At 44.6% G+C, this 19,486-nt stretch overlaps 1 protein-coding gene across 1 annotated transcript in view; it reads right to left on the minus strand.

Moving 5' to 3' along the window:
• Positions 1-23: 23 nt before the first annotated feature.
• Positions 24-19,486, minus strand: part of LOC144484329 (T cell receptor alpha chain MC.7.G5-like) — a 64,223-nt gene continuing 44,760 nt past the window's right edge. Inside the window, exons 6-10 of the mRNA XM_078202870.1 lie at positions 15,075-15,125; positions 5,972-6,044; positions 5,529-5,840; positions 2,726-2,788; positions 24-133 (exon numbers count right to left, since the gene is read on the minus strand). Coding sequence (XP_078058996.1) covers positions 24-133; positions 2,726-2,788; positions 5,529-5,840; positions 5,972-6,044; positions 15,075-15,125 — 609 coding nt within the window. The remainder of the gene's footprint in view (positions 134-2,725; positions 2,789-5,528; positions 5,841-5,971; positions 6,045-15,074; positions 15,126-19,486) is intronic.

Here is a 19,486-nt window from a genome sequence, read left to right on the forward strand (position 1 = left end):
GCATTCAGGTGACCGACCTTACCTCAAAATAGCCACACCCTGGCCGTCATCATGACATTGAAGACAATGCTCTTGAAAAACAAAATTCTTAGTCCCATCACCGTCAAAGACAAAAAGTTCACCCTCAGTCGATCTGCCAAAATAAGAGAAACAAATGATAGATCTGGTTTAATGGATATATGATTTGGTATTGAAAAACAACTGTATACCTCTAATGTGATATTTTTTCCATTATCTAACAGCTTGACTTTCGTCCGTCTGTCCATCCCTGTCCGTCCGTCCGTCTGTCCATCTCTGTCAGTCCGTCCGTCTGTCCATCCCTGTCCGTCCGTCCGTCTGTCCATCTCTGTCAGTCCGTCCGTCCGACCGTCTGCTTGCCTGTCTATCTATCTTCATCTCTCTTTCACTCTGAGTTTCTCTCTCTCTCCCCGCCTCTCCTCCTCTCTCGCTATCCCCCTCGATTGATATATCTCTCTCCCTCACTCTGTGTGACAATCTATCTTTTTCCCCATCTCACTATGTGTTTATCATTCAATCTCCGGGTCTGTATCCGTGCCTATTTGTCCACTTATCAATCCGTCTATTTGCAAGTATTTTAGAACATAGAACATTACAGCACAGAACAGGCCCTTCGGCCCACGATGTTGTGCCGACCTTCATCTGAAACCAAGATCAAGCTATCCCACTCCCTACCATCCTGGTGTGCTCCATGTGCCTATCCAATAACCGCTTAAATGTTCCTAAAGTGTCTGACTCCACTATCACTGCAGGCAGTCCATTCCACACCCCAACCACTCTCTGCGTGAAGAACCTACCTCTGATATCCTTCCTATATCTCCCACCATGAACCCTATAGTTATGCCCCCTTGTAATAGCTCCATCCACCCGAGGAAATAGTCTTTGAACGTTCACTCGATCTATCCCCTTCATCATTTTATAAACCTCTATTAAGTCTCCCCTCAATCTCCTCCGCTCCAGAGAGAACAGCCCCAGCTCCCTCAACCTTTCCTCATAAGACCGACACTCCAAACCAGGCAGCATCCTGGTAAATCTCCTCTGCACTCTTTCCAGCGCTTCCACATCCTTCTTATAGTGAGGTGACCAGAACTGCACACAATATTCCAAATGCGGTCTCACCAAGGTCCTGTACAGTTGCAGCATAACCCCACGGCTCTTAAACTCCAACCCCCTGTTAATAAAAGCTAACACACTATAGGCCTTCTTCACAGCTCTATCCACTTGAGTGGCAACCTTTAGAGATCTGTGGATATGGACCCCAAGATCTCTCGGTTCCTCCACAGTCTTCAGAACCCTACCTTTGACCCTGTAATCCACATTTAAATTAGTCCTACCAAAATGAATCACCTCACATTTATCAGGGTTAAACTCCATTTGCCATTTTTCAGCCCAGCTTTGCATCCTATCTATGTCTCTTTGCAGCCTACAACAGCCCTCCACCTCATCCACTACTCCACCAATCTTGGTGTCATCAGCAAATTTACTGATCCACCCTTCAGCCCCCTCCTCTAAGTCATTAATAAAAATCACAAAGAGCAGAGGACCAAGCACCGATCCCTGCGGCACTCCGCTAGCAACCTGCCTCCAGTCCGAAAATTTTCCATCCACCACCACCCTCTGTCTTCGATCAGATAGCCAGTTACCTATCCAATCGGCCAACTTTCTCTCTATCCCACACCTCCTTACTTTCATCATAAGCCGACCATGGGGGACCTTATCAAACGCCTTACTAAAATCCATGTATATGACATCAACCGCCCTACCTTCATCAACACACCTAGTTACCTCCTCAAAAAATTCTATCAAATTTGTGAGGCACGATTTGCCCTTCACAAATCCGTGCTGACTATCCCGGATTAATCCGCATCTTTCTAAATGGTCGTAAATCCCATCCCTAAGGACCTTTTCCATCAATTTACCAACCACCGAAGTCAGACTAACCGGTCTATAATTACCAGGGTCATTTCTATTCCCTTTCTTAAACAGAGGAACAACATTCGCCACTCTCCAGTCCTCTGGCACCATCCCCGTGGACAGCGAGGACCCAAAGATCAAAGCCAAAGGCTCTGCAATCTCATCCCTCGCCTCCCAAAGAATCCTAGGATACATTTCATCAGGCCCAGGGGACTTATCGACCTTCAGTTTATTCAAAACTGCCAATACATCCTCCCTCCGAACATCTATTTCCTCCAGCCTATTAGCCTGTAACACCTTCTCTTCCTGAAAAACATGGCCCCTCTCCTTGGTGAACACTGAAGAAAAGTATTCATTCATCACCTCGCCTATCTCTACTGATTCCATACACAAGTTCCCACCACTGTCCTTGACCGGCCCTAACCTCACCCTGGTCATTCTTTTATTCCTCACATAAGAGTAAAAAGCCTTGGGGTTTTCCTTGATCCGACCCGCCAAGGACTTCTCATGTCCCCTCCTAGCTCTCCTCAGCCCCTTTTTCAGCTCATTCCTTGCTAACTTGTAACCCTCAATCGAGCCATCTGAACCTTGTTTCCTCATCCCGACATAAGCTTCCCTCTTCCTTTTCACAAGACATTCCACCTCTTTTGTGAACCACGGTTCCCTCACTCGGCCATTTCCTCCCTGCCTGACAGGGACATACCTATCAAGGACACCCAGTATTTGTTCCTTGAAAAAGTTCCACTTTTCATCAGTGCCTTTTACTTTGATAAATGTTGAATAAAGCACATACCGTTTTCCGTGTCACTTGATTCTGTCAAGGAATCACTTCGACCTGTAGGGCATTTAGGTTTATCTGGAAGGGCAAAAATGACATTTGACTTATTAAGTGAGCAAGTGACATTACTGTAACCATGTTTGTTCTCAATATCACTTTGAATAATGTTGTTGTCATAACCAAAAGCCACGAAGAAAGTAAGAATCAAACAGCACGATTGGACTTGTTCACTTGATTATTCACAACGGAGAAACATTGGTAGCTCTGCCATTTAGTTCGGCCCAATTCTGAGTTCAAAGAGTGCAGGATCGATTCCCCATCAGGGATTAAAACCCAGGATCCAGGGCCGTTCCATCAGTGCAGTATTTCACTGTCTTCCGAAAACGTCGTGAAACCGAGGCCTGATTTCAGCTCTGCAGTGGATTAAATGATATCAGGGCATTTCTCCAGAGGAACGGGATTCTCCAGTACCCTGGTTAGTATTTAATACGTTCCTAAATTCGGTGATGTACCAGCAGTTACGGGCCCTGCACACTGCCCTGAATTATAATAGTTAGCTCTTATTATTTTTATTCATTTACGGAATGTGGACATCGCTGGCAGGTCAGCATTTATTGCCAATCCCTAACTGCCCCCTTCAGAAGATGGTTGTGAGTCTCCTGCTTGAACCTCTGCAGTCTGTCAGGGGTACGTACTCACACAGTGCTGTTAGGGAAGAAGTTCCACCATTTTGACTCAGCGACAGTGAAGGAACTGCCGAAACATTTCCAAGTCAGGATGCTGAGTGACATGGAGGGTAACGTCCAGATGATGGTGTTCCCAGGTATCTGCTGCCCTTGTCCTCCGAGATGATAACGGTCGTGAGTTTGGAAGATTCAGCGGAAGGAGACTTGGAGAGTTACTGCTGTGTATCTTGTGGATGGCACACACTGCTGCCATTGTGCTTCGGTGGTGGAAGAAGTGGATGTTTGTGAATAGAGTACTTAATGCTTGAGCCGCACAGTGGCACAGTGGTTAGTACTGCTGCACCGCCACCCCCCCCCCCCCCCCACGCCCCGCCACTCCCCTCCGCCCCCCCCGCCCCCCCCCCCCCGCCTCTCCCCCCCCCCCCCCCCCCAAAGTGTCAGGGACCTGTGTTCGATTCCCGGGCTTGGGTGACTGTCTGTGCAGAGTCTGCACGTTTTCCTCGTGTCAGCGTGGGTTTGATCCGGGCGCTCCGGTTTCCTCCCACAGTCCGAAAGACGTGCTGATTAGATGCATTGGCCATGCTAAATTCTCCCTCAGTGTAACCCGAACAGGCACAGAGTGTGGCGACTATGGGATTGTCACAATAAATTCATTGCAGTTTTAATGTAAGCCGACTTGTGACACTCATAAACACACTGTTAATCAAGCGGAGCTGCTTTGTCCTGGGTCGTGTCAAATGTCTGAGTGTTATTGGAGCTGCATTCATCGAGGCAAGTGGCGAATACACTACCACAGTCATGATTATGTCTTGTGGATGGGGCAGAGAATTTGGGGGATGAGGAGATACGTTACTCACCACAGGATTCCCAATCTCCGACATTCTCTTGCAGCTACAGCACTTATATGGATAGTCCAGTCCAGTTTCTGAGCAACGTTAACCCTCAGGATGTTGATAGTGGGGGTTGACCTGATAGAAGTCTACAGGATTATGAGAGGCATGGGCAGAGTGGATAGTTAGAAGCTTTTTCCCAGGGTGGAAGAGTCAATTACTCGGGGGCATAGATTTAAGGTGCGAGGGGCAAGGTTTAAAGGAGACGTACGAGGCAGAGTTTTTACACAGAAGGTGGTGGGTGTCTGGAACTCGTTGCCGGGGGAGGTAGTGGAAGGAGATATGATAGTGAGTTTTAAGGGACATCTGGACAAATACATGAATAAGATGGGAATAGAGCGATATGGTCCCCGGAAGGGAAAGGGGTTTTAGTTAAGTCGGGCAGCATCGTCGGTGCAGGCTTGGAGGGCCGAAGGGCCTGTTCCTGTGCTGTAATTTTCTTTGTTCTTTGTTTCAGTCATGGTAATGCCATTAAATGTCAAGAGCCGGTTGTTAGCTTCTTTCCTGTTGGAGTTGGGCATTGCCTGGAACATGTGTGGCGCAAATGTTACTTGCAGCTTGTCAGTCAAAGCCTAGGTATTGTCCAGCTATTGGTGCATTTGTAATGCACTACTACAAGATCTGAGGTGTCATGAATGGTGCTGAAAATTGTTCAGTCATCAGCGAACATCCCAACTTCTGACCTTACAATGGATTGAAGGTGATTGATGAAGCAACTGAAGCTGGTTAGGCCTGAGACACTGAGGAACTCCTGCAGTGAAGTCCCCAGACTAGGATAATTGACCGTCAATCATTAGTCAGCTAATCTTTCAAAAAGACTACACTTTGAGTGACGATGACACCGAGAGTCCTTAGGTCGTTAAGAGGATGGATAATATTTAGTGCAAGTTCTTCCTGTCATAAAACATTCTGAGAGGACGCAGTGGCGCAGTGGCATTGTCACTGGACTGGTAATCCAACGACCCAGAATGCTGACCTGGGAATGGCAGCTGCGAAATTTGAACATTTTTTTTAAAATTGGAATTAAAAGTTTCATGATGACCCTGAAACCATTGTCGATTATCATTAAAACTCATCTGGTTCACTAACTTCCTTCAGCGAACGAAATCTGCCGTCCTTACATGGTCTGGCCGGCAAGTGACCCTTAAATGTCCTCTGCTGAAGGGCAGTTTAGGACGGGCAATAAATGTTGGCCAAGCCAACGACACCCACATCACGTGAACGAAAATAAAATAAACTTACCAATTTCAGCTGTGGGCGGGATGTTTACTGAGTAATTTCGATTATCGTGAAATGCCTTGCACGTGATGTTTGGCGATTTCTCGGATTGGCGGAAAGAGAGAAAACCCGAGCTCCTGTAATTCCCGCTCTCCAATAGGACACTGGGTCTTGTCACATTGGCCTCCTGGCCCGATCCCGTGTACAGGGAGAGCATGATTGCGTTGGGCGAGAAGTCCGAGGCCAAGCAAACTGCAGCTGTGTCGATGCCGGTGGCTCCCCGTGGCACTGGCGGGTAAAAGACGCTCAATGTAGGCTCCACCGGGCCTTTCGCCTCTGAAAATTTAATAAATAAAAGGAAATAATCAGAATCCAACAGAGTGACCTCCTCCAACCTGCTGAGCCATTCGATTAGACCCGCATTTTTTCTATGTCTTAACCCTATGTGAGTTTCTCCATGAATTTACCGAATGCTGAGACTGGATAATTAGGGCTTTTTCGCTTGGCACAGAGAAGGCTGAGGAGTGACGCCTCTCTTTCTCTCTCCCTCTCTCTCTCACACACACACACACACACACACACACCTTCACACACTCACATGCACACGCACACATGCCCAGGCATATAAGCAGATAGACGGACATGCATAGACACATATGCACACAAACACACACACACACGCACACATATACATACACACACACACGGGTGAACATAGAAACATAGAACAGTACAGCACAGAACAGGCCCTTCGGCCCACGATGTTGTGCCGAGCTTTATCTGAAACCAAGATCAAGCTATCCCACTCCCTATCATCCTGGTGTGCTCCATCTGCCTATCCATTAACCGCTTAAATGTTCCTAAAGTGTCTGACTCCACTATCACTGCAGGCAGTCCATTCCACACCCCAACTACTCTCTGCGTAAAGAACCTACCTCTGATATCCTTCCTATATCTCCCACCATGAACCCTATAGTTATGCCCCCTTGTAATAGCTCCATCCACCCGAGGAAATAGTCTTTGAACGTTCACTCTATCTATCCCCTTCATCATTTTATCAACCTCTATTAAGTCTCCCCTCAGCCTCCTCCGCTCCAGAGAGAACAGCCCCAGCTCCCTCAACCTTTCCTCATAAGACCTACCCTCCAAACCAGGCAGCATCCTGGTAAATCTCCTCTGCACTCTTTCCAGCGCTTCCACATCCTTCTTATAGTGAGGTGACCAGAACTGCACACAATATTCCAAATGTGGTCTCACCAAGGTCCTGTACAGTTGCAGCATAACCCCACGGCTCTTAAACTCCACACACTATAGGCCTTCTTCACAGCTCTATCCACTTGAGTGGCAACCTTTAGAGATCTGTGGATATGGACCCCAAGATCTCTCTGTTCCTCCACAGTCTTCAGAACCGTACCTTTGACCCCGTAATCCACATTTAAATTAGTCCTACCAAAATGAATCACCTCACATTTATCAGGTGAGATCCTAAATGAATATTTCTCATCAGTCTTTACTGTTGAGAAAAGCATGGATGTTAGGGAACTTGGGGAAATAAATAGTGATGTCTTAAGGAGTGTACATATAACAGAGAAAGAGGTGCTGGAAGTCTTAAAGCGCATTGAGGTAGATAAATCCCCGGGAACTGATGAAGTGTATCCCAGGATATTGTGGGAGGCTAGGGAGGAATTTGCGGGTTCCCGAGCAGAGATATTTAAATCATTGTTAGTCATAGGTGAGGTGCCTGAAGATTGGAGGGTGGCAAATGTTGTGCCTTTGTTTAAAAAGGGCTGCAGGGAAAAGCCTGGGAACTACAGGCCAGTGAGTCTCACATCTGTGGTGGGTAAGTTGTTGGAACGTATTTTGAGAGACAGGATCTACAGGCATTTAGAAATGCAAGGACTGATTCGGGACAGTCAGAATGGCCTTGTGAGTTTGAGTTTTTGAAGGGATAGCCAAGAAGGCAGTTGATGTTGTCTACATGGAAGTTGGCAAGGCCTTTGACAAGTTTCCTCATGGTAGGTTGATTGTAAAGTTAAATCTCACAGGATCCAGCGTGAGGAAGCCAAATGGATACAAAATTGGCTTGATCACAGAAGCCAGAGGGTGGTTGTAGACGTTGTTTTTCAAACTGGAGGCCTGTGACCAGCGGAGTGCCTCAGGGATCAGTGTTGGGTCCAATGTTATTTGTCATCTATATTAATGATTTGGATGAAAATATAGGAGGCATGGTTGGTACGTTTGCAGGTGACACCAAGATTTGTGGCATAGTGGACAGTGCGGAAGGTTATTTCGGTTTGCAATGGGATCTTGATCAATTGGGCCAGTGGGCTGACGAGTGGCAGACAGAGTTTAATTTAGACAAATGCGAGGTGAGGCATTTTGGTAGATTGAACCAGGGCAGGACTCACTCAGTTAATGGTAGGGCGTTGGCGAGACATACAGAACAAAGAGATCTAGGGGTGCACGTTCATAGCTCCTTGAAAGTGGCGTCACAGGTGGACAGATTGGTGAAGACGGCATTCAGCATGCTTGGTTTCAATGGATATCGGAGTTGGGACGTCTTGTTGAAGTTGTACAAGACATTGTTAAGGCCACACTTTGAATACTGTGTACAGTTCTGATCACCCTATTATAGAAATGATATGATTAAACTAGAAAGAGTGCAGAAAAGATTTTCCAGGATGCTACTGGGACTTGATGGTTTGAGTTATAAGGAGAGGCTGGATAGACTGGGACTTTTTTCTCTGAGGGGGCTGAGAGGTGATCTCATAGAGGTCTATAAAATAATGAGGGGCATAGATCAGTCAGATAGTCAAAGGTAGGGGAGTCTGCAACTAGAGGGCATAGGTTTAAGGTGAGAGGGAGAGATACAAAAGTGTCCACAGGGGCATTTCTTTCACACAGAGGGTGGTGAGTGTCCGGAACAAGCTGCCAGAGGTAGTAGTAGAGGGAGGTACAATTTTGTCTTTTAAAAAGCATTTGGACAGTTACATGGGTACGATGGGTTTAGAGGGATATGGGCCAAATGCAGGCAATTGGGGCTAGCTTAGGGTTTATGAAAAAGGCGCCATGAAAAAGTTGGGCCAAAGGGCCTGTTTCCAAGTTGTAAACCTCTATGATTCTATGACACTATGACACACACATGCATCTGGAAACATGCATACCCCCGCCCCGCCCCCCCCTCCCCCCCCTCCCCCCCCCCTCCCCCCCACACACACACACAGACACACACTGAGACATTGAGAGACACACACACCCAGCACCACACACAAACACAGAGAGACTGGATTTGGGGACCAAATAAAATATTTCCAATCTTGCTGATGAGCACAACTAATGGTGAGGAGGATACAAGGAGGACTTGAAGGGAGTTGGGACAGGCTGAGTAAATGGGCAAGAACATGGCAGATGAAATAAAACTGAATATGTGTGAAGTTATCCATTCTGGCAGAAAGAAAAGACATCAGAAAGGCAGAGTATTTCCTAAACAGTGCGAGATTGGACAGGGTTGTTGCCAGAGAGAGCTGGATGTCCTTGTTCATGGGTCAGCAAAAATTAGCATGTAGGCACAGCAAGACATGTGGAAGGCAAATGATACATATTTGTGGAATCAAATAGGAGCGCGAGAGCGCGAGAGTGTGTGTGTGTGTGTGTGTGTGTGTGTGTGTACCATGATCTGTTTGAAAGTTGGAGCATTATTTTTGGGCCAAATGGCCTACTCCTGCTCTTATGTTCCTTTGAGACTGAAATACTTTTGCACGCCGCAGACACACACAGGCAAGCATGGACGTACAGGCACACAGGCGTACACACACCCACACACACACATACAAACACACCCACGCACAGATCGAGAGACAATCAGACGGAGGTATTGAGAGACAGACATGCCCAGAAACAAACACAGTGACTGGAACACACCCAGAAACTTGATGTGGGGACCAAATAAAATAGGTAAAACCTTGCTGATGGCACAGACATAATGGAGAGGAGGATGCAATGGGGGCTTCAAGGGCATTTGGACAGGCTGAGTGAATGCGCAAAGACATGGCAGATGGAATAAAAAGTAACTAAGTATGAAGTTATCCACTCTGGCTGGGGGGAAAAAAAACAGAAATACAGAATATGTCCCACATGGTGCAAGGTTGAAAAGAGTTGACTTCCAGAGAGACCTGTTCACTAAAAGCTAGCATTCAGGTACAGCAAACAATGAGGAAGGCAAATGCTACGTTTCTGTGTCACAAAATATTAATGTGAGTGTGCGTGTAGCTTGTGTGTGTGTTTGTGTGCATCTGTGTGAGTGTTTCTGTGTGTGCTTTTGTATGGGTGGGTGCGTGTGTGCACGTCTGTGAACGTGTGTGAATGTGCCATGATCAGTTTGAATGTTCGATCAGTATTGATGGGCCAAATGGCCTATACCTGCTTCTATGTTGATTCGAGATTTGAATACATACACACGCCGCAGACACTCACACAGACAGGTATGGACATACAGACGTACAAACACACTCACACATAAACACACACACACACACACGCACGCGCACATGCACGCACAAATACGCACGCACATATATATCTATACAGAATGATATGCAGTGTAGTCGTGTTTATTAAGACAATGTGATAAAATGTGATAGAATGCTGAATATGCAAATGACACAATAAACAGCATTGTAAGCAGCGTAGCTGGAAGCATCAAATTGCAAAGAAATATTAATATTTTGTGAATGGATAAAACTAATGGATGTTTTCAGTGCAGGGAAATGTAAGTTAACGCACCTTAGAATTAAAAATCAATGAACCATGTTGTTTATAATTGTCCATATGCTAAGACTAAGCATTGATCAACGAATGTCTTTATTCAAATTCTTTAGACAGGTAAAGAAGACAGAATGCATAAACACTGAGAGACCGAAAAATATATTCGGAGCTTAATATTCATGTTTGAATGTGAAGATCTGAGATTATATATTAACGATCTAGATGACGGGACTGGGAGCATTCTGGCCAAGTTTGCCGATGATACAAAGATAGGTGGAGGGGCAGGTAGTATTGAGGAGGTGGGGAGGCTGCAGAAAGATTTAGACAGTTTAGGAGAGTGGTCCAAGAAGTGGCTGATGAAATTCAACGTGGGCAAGTGCGAGGTCGTACACTTTGGAAAAAAGAATAGAGGCATGGACTATTTTCTAAACGGTGACAAAATTCATAATGCTAAAGTGCAAAGGGACTTGGGAGTCCTAGTCCAGGATTCTCTAAAGGTAAACTTGCAGGTTGAGTCCGTAATTAAGAAAGCAAATGTAATGTTGTCATTTATCTCAAGAGGCTTGGAATACAAAAGCAGGGATGTACTTCTGAGGCTTTATAAAGCACTGGTTAGGCCCCATTTGGAGTACTGTGAGCAATTTTGGGCCCCACACCTCAGGAAGGACATACTGGCACTGGAGCGGGTCCAGCGGAGATTCACACGGATGATCCCAGGAATGGTAGGCCTGACATACGATGAACGTCTGAGGATCGTGGGATTATATTCATTGGAGTTTAGGAGGTTGAGGGGAGATCTGATAGAAACTTACAAGATAATGAACGGCTTAGATAGGATGGACGTAGGGAAGTTGTTTCCATTAACAGGGGAGACTAGGACGCGGGGGCACAGCCTTAGAATAAAAGGGAGTCACTTTAGAACAGAGATGAGGAGAAATTTCTTCAGCCAGAGAGTGGTGGGTCTGTGGAATTCATTGCCACAGAGGGCTGTGGAGGCCGAGACGTTGAGCGTCTTCAAGACAGAAATTGATAAATTCTTGATTTCTCGAGGAATTAAGGGCTATGGGGAGAGAGCGGGTAAATGGAGTTGAAATCAACCATGATTGAATGGTGGAGTGGACTCGATGGGCCGAATGGCCTTACTTCCGCTCCTATGTCTTATGGTCTTATGGTCTTATCAGGATTGAAATAAAGAAGAGTCCGCAATCAGAACCGGCAACATTTTTGTTCTGGTTTTCATAAAATTAAAAATCAGCATTTAAGAATTCCTTGAACAGAGCAGGAGGAGAAGAAATTTTACTCTGTAAGCTGTATGTATGTTCAGAGTACCCGATTAACAGTGGAGATGATGTTTAACTCTAAAACGCTGGAATTTAGTTAAGGAGTGACTTAATCATTCCCAAACGGAGAGGGTTGATAAACAGGAACATTTGCTGCTGGTTGGGGAGTTCAAGATTCAAGCAAATTGGATTTTTGACGATGTTTAATGTTTAAGACTTTCAGGAGCGAAATCAGGAAACATTTTTCAACTTAATACCTCACTTTCCTCCATTAAGACATTTCCTAAATCCAATCCTTTTTTGATGAAATCTAATATCGTGTGCAGTTTTGGTCCCCTTTCGAAGAAAAAATACACTTGCAATAGAAAGAGTGCAGAAAAAGTACACCAGACTGATTATTAGGATGGCAGGATTGTCGTTTCAGGAGAGGCGACTGCATCTGTATTCACTTGGAGTTTAGAACATGAGAGGCGATGTCATTGAAATATACAGAATTTTAGCAGTGATGAGCAGACTGGATGCAGGGATATTGTTTCCTTTGGCGGGGTGGGGTCCAGAAAAAGGGAGCAAAGTTTCAGTGTTCAGGGTTGGACATTTAATTCTGAGATGAGGACATTTTGTCTTGACTCAGAGGCTGGAGAACTGTAATTCTCTACCACAGAAGTTTGTGGATGCGAAATCAGTGAATATATTTTAAAATGATATATATTTCTATACTCTAAAGGTGTCAAGAATTATGAGGAGAGGGCTAGTATGATGTTGAGTTACAGGGTCAGCCACGTTCGTATCGAATGGCAGAGCAGGGTTTAAGTGTCGACTGATCCACTCGTGCTCCTATTTTCTATCTTTCTCTATATTATATATGTCCATGAAGGAAAGTGCTGGGTGATAGCGCTGAATATTAATTCTTTCATAAAACTCACAAGACGAAATTAATCACAGTGATATCTGACTCTGTAACAAACTTTTGATTGAAACTATCACTAAACATTCTTCATGCAACATTGTGGGATGGTTGCAGCGAAATGGCAATGTCATTGGATTAGTAGTGCAGAACCCCGGGCTAATTTCTCTGAAGGAATGGGTTCAATTCCCACCCCAGCACTCGGAGTAATTTCAAATAAATTGATCGAAGTGTAGCCTCCAGTAAAAACTCCGGCAACTATCGACGATTGCCGTAAAAAAACATTGCCGTTCAATGGTTGGCATCTTATCTTTGCAGAAAAAAGCTTTGAATAAGATCTCGGCAGAGGGCTAATTCAGAGTTTATGCGTTTGGGGTAATATATTCGCATGGAAAGAGGATTCGCCAATCGATAGGATACAGAGAGTTGGGATAAGAGGAGCATTTTCAGGGTGACAATCTGTTACAAGTGGAGTGCCTCAGCGATCAATGCTCGGGCCACAATTATTTACAATATACATAATGACTTGGACGAGGGAAGTGAATTTATTATTGCCAAGTTTGCGAATGAAAACAGGACTTCTGCCATGGGTTGTAAATGCCCATTTAGATCAACAATGTCCTTTGGAGAAGGAAATATGTCGTCCAGTGGTTTGGATCCAAGAAGCAATGTCATGGAACCTGAAATTGCCCAGAGGGCAATTCGGATTTGATTTGATTTGTTTTGATTTAATGCCCACATCCAAGAAGTAAAAGTAAAATTATGATTTTTTTAGTCCAATATGACATTACTAAGGACTGGAGCTACAAAGACTGTACACTGCAATTTAGGACGAGCTGAGGTGGATATTCAGCTGCGCAAATTCATTATATCAGTGCAATGTCCTCAATTACCTTCCCACATGATGCTGGCTCCCTGTCTATCACAGATAATGACATTAAGTAAGCTTATCCTTACTGGTCACATATTTCACTGCTGAATGTGGGTGTCTCACTGTGATTAATAAATATGCAGGAAAAATTTCCAAGACAGAAACTTCGCATTGCAGCAGCTGAGTCATATTTACCTCACAGAGGACAGAAGAAAGACATTTAATTTGCATTATTTCGGGAGCGCTGTATACAAATTTCACACAAAGTCAAGCCAAGGATGCACACATGTTTTTCGTGTGAGGTTAAGTGTCACTGACTTGCAAAGATTACAGGACGATATGGGCGAGCTGGTCAGACAGGTAGAGCAGTGCCAAACGGAATTTAAACCTGAAAAGTGTGAGGTGATGCATTTTGCGAGGGGTAAGAAGGCAAGGGAATACGCCATGAACTGCAGGACGCGAGAAAGTGCAGAGGACCAGAGGGACCTTGGCATGCAAGTCCAAAGATCATTTATGCCGTAGCATTCAAGGCTACAACCAAGTGCTGAAAAATGCGATTGGAATAGATATGGTTATAATGGCTGGAGCAGGCACAATGGGCCGCAGGACCTCTTCCTGTTCTGTAAAATTCAATGACGATGATTCTACTGTCCCCAAAGCAAGAGCGATGGGCTTAATGGTCTCCTCCATCGTTGCAGGAGTCTAATAATTTGCTGTTTGTAAATTCTAACACAGAGTTGTCAGAGGACGTTTTAATTTTTCACTCCACCCTCTCGCCTCCTGCTCCTCCTAATCAACTCAACAGCAGCAATTACAGGATAAAGATTCTTTACAGGTGTATGAGAATCGGACATTACTTTCGTAAACTATAACCAGACACAAAATGCAGAGAATAGTTTCACTTACTGGGTTCTACAGTGAGTTTGGTTCCACTGCCAAAGGTAAGCTTTCTGGTTGCATAGTTTGCACAGTGATTCCAGATGGTACAAAATCGACATAACCCACATGAATAGCAATGTAAGGATTGTTTGTCATGCTAAGGTTTTTGAGATTCGATTTGCTTCCACAGCTGGTTCATTATTACGGCCAGAAATAAATGCAAAACAATATCCAAGGAAAGATGTTCTGGCTAAAGAGGGAGTGCACCGAAGGTTCACCGGACAGATACTGGAGTGGCAGGACTGACATATGAGGAGAGATTGAGTCGGTTAGGATTTTATTGTCTGGGGTTCAGAAGAAGGGAGGCAGGAGGAGAAGATCTCATTAAAACCCATAATGCAGGATTAGAAACGATAAATGCAGGATGGCGGCAGGGTCCAGAACCGGGGTTCATAGTCAAAGAATATGGGACTGATATGAGGAGAATTTATTTTTCAACAAGAAAATGAAAAGCCTGTGTAATTCACAATTACAAAGGTTTAAACAGAACAATTGTGCTTATTCGTCTCCCCTCTATCTTTTTGATCAACTCTCTGGGTGGAATCTTTCTATCCCGTTCACAGTACACAAATCTGCTTCTCAGTTCAATACCATATTACCGATTACCAATACCATATTATCCCAACTCCTATCCCATGTACCTCTAATGACTGGGTAGGCAGGACTAGATCAAAACTGACTCAAAATTGTGCAATCTCTTCGCCTGCATGCCACATATTATATTGGCACTCTGCCCAACTTGACTAGACTACTTACAACAGAAAACTAGATCACAGAGGAGACGTGGAGTGAAAGGATAAACACACACTGACTTCACACTCACTTGGTACAACTGTCACCTGGGTGCCGCTGCCGAACGTTAGCTTATCGTAGCACAGTAACAATTTCTCAGACAGAAACCTTCTATTGAGTTAGCTGTTTCAGATTTCAGACTATTCACGGCAAAGACAAAACTGGAACAGTCACTGATTCGCTGCAGGTAACAGATATTGCATATCTTCCCCCTCCCCGCCATCACAGGCTAAATGGGCCGAATAGCCTCCTTGGATGCTCTAAGATTCTATCAACGTGAAGAATTTCTGAGCCAAGGTAGCCACTGGTCAAATATAGCCATCCATGTCCTCCCCCTGCAGCAAATATATTTTGCCTCTGAATCTTCGTTAGGTAACATAGGAACAAGGGAAGGCTATTCAGCCCTTTGTGCATTCTCTGCCAATCTCTGAAATGGCATAACAGAAATTTGCAACATGGCCTTGCCAGTGGCGCCTCAACCCCTGGCAGAAAAGAAATGCAATTCAACGAATGGTATTTAATTTGTTAGCTAAGCTTTCTCTCCTTACAGATGCTGCCTGACCTGTTGTGATTTGTCCCAGCATTATCTGTACGTATTGTCATTTCCAAGAGGTAAACAGAAATGTTGAGTCTGAAAGATGTGTTTCTGTTTCACTGTATCAACAGTTACTCGGGCTCAGTTTCCAAAAGTGAGATATTTTTTATTCCTTCGTGGGACATGGGCACCGTTGGCTGGCCAGAATTTATTATCCATTCCCAATTGCCCTTGAGTGTCAACCAAATTGCACATGTAGGCCAGATCAGATAAGAATGGCAGATTTCATTCTCTAAAGGACATTACTCAACCAGATGGGTTTTTCCAACACTGGTTTTCATCGTCAACAGTAGAATTTTAATTCCAGATTATTGAATTCAAATTCCACCATCTGCTGTGGTGGGATTTGAACACAGCGTCCCCAGAACACGAGTTGATTTCCTGGATTAATAATCTAGCGATAACACCACTAGGCCATCGCCTCCCCCCAGTTTCACCACCTCACAATATTGCAAGGTCACCCAGTGAAACTAATATGCCAGGTGGTTGGGACCCTATGTAAGGAGTCAGGGAAAGAGGGAACAAGGACAAAAACAAGAGGTAGAAAAGGGAATAAGAAAAATGAAAGCAGAGAAACCAAGGAAAAAATTCAAAAAGGGCCATAGAGAAAAATGCTGGGAGCGAGACAATCAATGTTAAAAAGACAAGCTTAAAGGCTCTGTGCCTTAATGCACGGAGCATTTGCAATAAAGTGGACGAACTAATCTTGGAGATAGATGTAAATGGGCATGCTATAATTGGAATTACGGAGACATGGCTGCAGGGTACCCAGGGATGGGAACTGAATGTCCCAGGGTATTCAGTATTTAGGAAGCACACGCATAATGGAAAAGGTGTTGGAGTGGCACTGCTGGTTAAAAAGGAAATTAACACACTGGTGAGAAACGATATTAGCTCTGATAATGTGAAGTCTATACGGGTAGGGTTGAGAGATACCAAGGGGCAGAAAACATCAGTGGGTGTCATATATAGACCCCAAAACTGCAGTGGTGATATTGGAAATGGCATTAAACACGAAATTAGAGATACATTTGATGAGGGAATATCGGTGATCAAGGGTGATTGTAATCTGCACATTCATTGCGCAAATCAAATTAGCCACAATGCCGTAGAGGAGACATTCCTGGAGTGGATACGGGATGGTTTCCTTAACCAATATGTGAAGGAACCAACAAGGGAGCAGGCCATCTTAGACTGTGTAATGTAGTGAAAACGTAAGAATTGCCAATCTAGCTGTGTGAGACCCCTTAGGGATGAGTGAACATAACATGAGAGACTTTTTATCAAGTTGGAGAGTGAAGTATTTGACTCGGAGACTACTGTGTTGAATCTTAATAAAGGAGACTATGAAGATATGAGGCGTCATTTGGCCTTCATAGATTGGGGAGACTTACTTAAACGGATGACAATGGATAGGCAACGGCAAACATTCAAGGAACGCATGGGGGAACTGCAGCAACAGTTTATTCCAATCTGGCACAAAATCAATATGGGAAGAGGGCCAAACCATGGCTTACAAAGGAAATTAAAGATAGTATCCGATTCAAAGAAGAAACATACAGATTGGCCAAGAACAGTAATAAGTCTAAGGATTGGGAGCAGTTTAGAATTCAGCAAAGTATGAAGGGATTAATTAACAAGGGGAAAATGCAGTCCGAACGTAAGCTTGCAGGGAACATAAAGACTGATACTACGAGTTTCTAAATGTAGAACCCCTACAGACAGAGCCGGGGGAATGTATAATAGGGGACAAAGAAATGGCTGACCAGCTGAATACATACTTTTGTTCTATCTTCACAAATGAGGACACAAATCAGATACCAGAAATGTTGGAAAATGCAAGATTAAGTGAGAGGGAAGAACTGAGGGAGATCAACATTAATAGAGAAATGCTACTGGGAAAATTGATGGGATTGAATGTGGATAACTCCCCAGGGCCTGATAATCTTCATCCCAGAGTACTAAGGAAGTGGCTGTCGAAATAGTGGATGCATTGGTGGTCATCTTGCACGATTCTATAGACTCTGGAGCAGTCCCTGCAGATTGGACGGTACCTAATGTCCAATATTGAAAAAGGGAGGTAGAGTGAAAATAGGGAATTACAGACCAATAAGCCTAACATCGGTAGTGGGGAAAATTCTCTAATCCATTATCAAGTAGTTGCAGTGGAGTATTTTGAAAGCAGTGGCAGGATCAGATAGAGTCCGCATGGATTTATGAAGGGGAAATCATGCTTGACAAGTCTGTTGGAGTTCTTTGAAGATGTAACGAGTAGGATTGACAAGGCAGAGCCAGTCGATGTGGTATATTTGGACTTTCAAAATCGTTTGACAAAGTCCCGCATAAGAGATTATCGTGGAAGATTGAAGTGCATGGGATTGAGGGAAGTGTATTGAGATGGACAGAAAACTCATTGCCAGAGAGGAAACAAAGAGTAGGAATTAACAGGTCATTTTCAAATTGGCAGGCAGTAATTCGTGGAGTGCCACAGGGATCGGTCCTGGGATACCAGCTATTCACAATATATATTCATGATTTGGACGAGGGAGCAAATGTAACATCTCAAAGTTTGCAGATGATACCAAGTTGGGTGGGAGGCTGAACTGTGACGAGGATGCAGAGATCCTTCAGCCTGATCTGGACATGTTGCATGAGTGGGCAAATCAATGGCAGATGCAGTACAATTTGGATAAATGTGAGGTTAGTCACTTTGGAAGCAAAAACAAGAAGGCAGATGGCTACCTAAATGGCTGTAAATTGCGAGAGGAGAGTATACATGGGGACCTGGGTGTCCTTGTTCAACAGTCGCTGAAGGTAAGCATGCAGGTGCAGCAGGTAGTTAAGAAGGACAATGGTATGTTGGCCTTCATTGCGAGAGGTTTTGAGTACAGGAGCAGGGATGTATTGTTGCAATTATACAGGGACTTGGTAACACCACACCTAGAATATTGTGTGCAGTTTTGGTCTCCTTTTCTGAGGAAGCAGGGAGTGCAGCGAAGCTTTCCCAGGCTGATTCCGGAAACGGGCGGGGCCGATGTATGAGGAGAGATTGACGAGGTTAGAATTGTTTTCGCTGCAGTTCAGACGAATGAGGGGGGATCTCATAGAGACTTACAAAACTCTAACGGGACTAGACAGTTAGATGCAGGGAGGATGTCCCCGGTGGTCGGAGCCCAGAACCAGGGGTCAGAGTCTGAGGATTCGGGATAGACCATTTAGGACGGTGGTGAGGAGACATTTCTTCACCCAAAGCGTGATAAGCCTGTGGAATTCATTACCACAGGAAGTAGTAGATGCCAAAACATTGAATGTATTCAAAAGGTGGCAGGATATAGCACTTGGGGTGAAAGGTTTTGGGGAGAAAGCAGGATTGGGCTACTGAGTTGGACGATCAGCCATGATCGTAATGAATGGCGGAGCAGGCTCGAAGGGACGAATGGCCTCTTCCTGCTACGATCTTCCATGTTTCTATGTTTCGATAAGGCACCCATCAATGCGTGTCACATTGCTGAGGCCCAAAGATTGGCTTGTCACCTGCAGCATGTCTAAATAAGCATTGAGAGCTGAGCTAGGTAGCTCCCTATCTTCTTGAAGCTCATCTCACAGACAAAATGCCTTCACTTGCATCCCATGCAATACTTTGCTTCGTTGCCTACTTGCTATTGGTCAGACACCACATTGCGAAAAAATAATCTACATGAAACAGAATGAAAGTAACTTCCAATCGTACTCACTTGGCACAACAGTCAACTGGGTGCCGCTGCCAAATGTGAGCTTCACGGTATCGTCATAATGCATAGTGCAAAGGGCACAGACGTAAACCTTCCAATGGAAGTG

Source organism: Mustelus asterias, unplaced genomic scaffold, assembly GCF_964213995.1.
Source record: "Mustelus asterias unplaced genomic scaffold, sMusAst1.hap1.1 HAP1_SCAFFOLD_100, whole genome shotgun sequence".
Classification (NCBI taxonomy): Eukaryota; Metazoa; Chordata; class Chondrichthyes; order Carcharhiniformes; family Triakidae; genus Mustelus; species Mustelus asterias.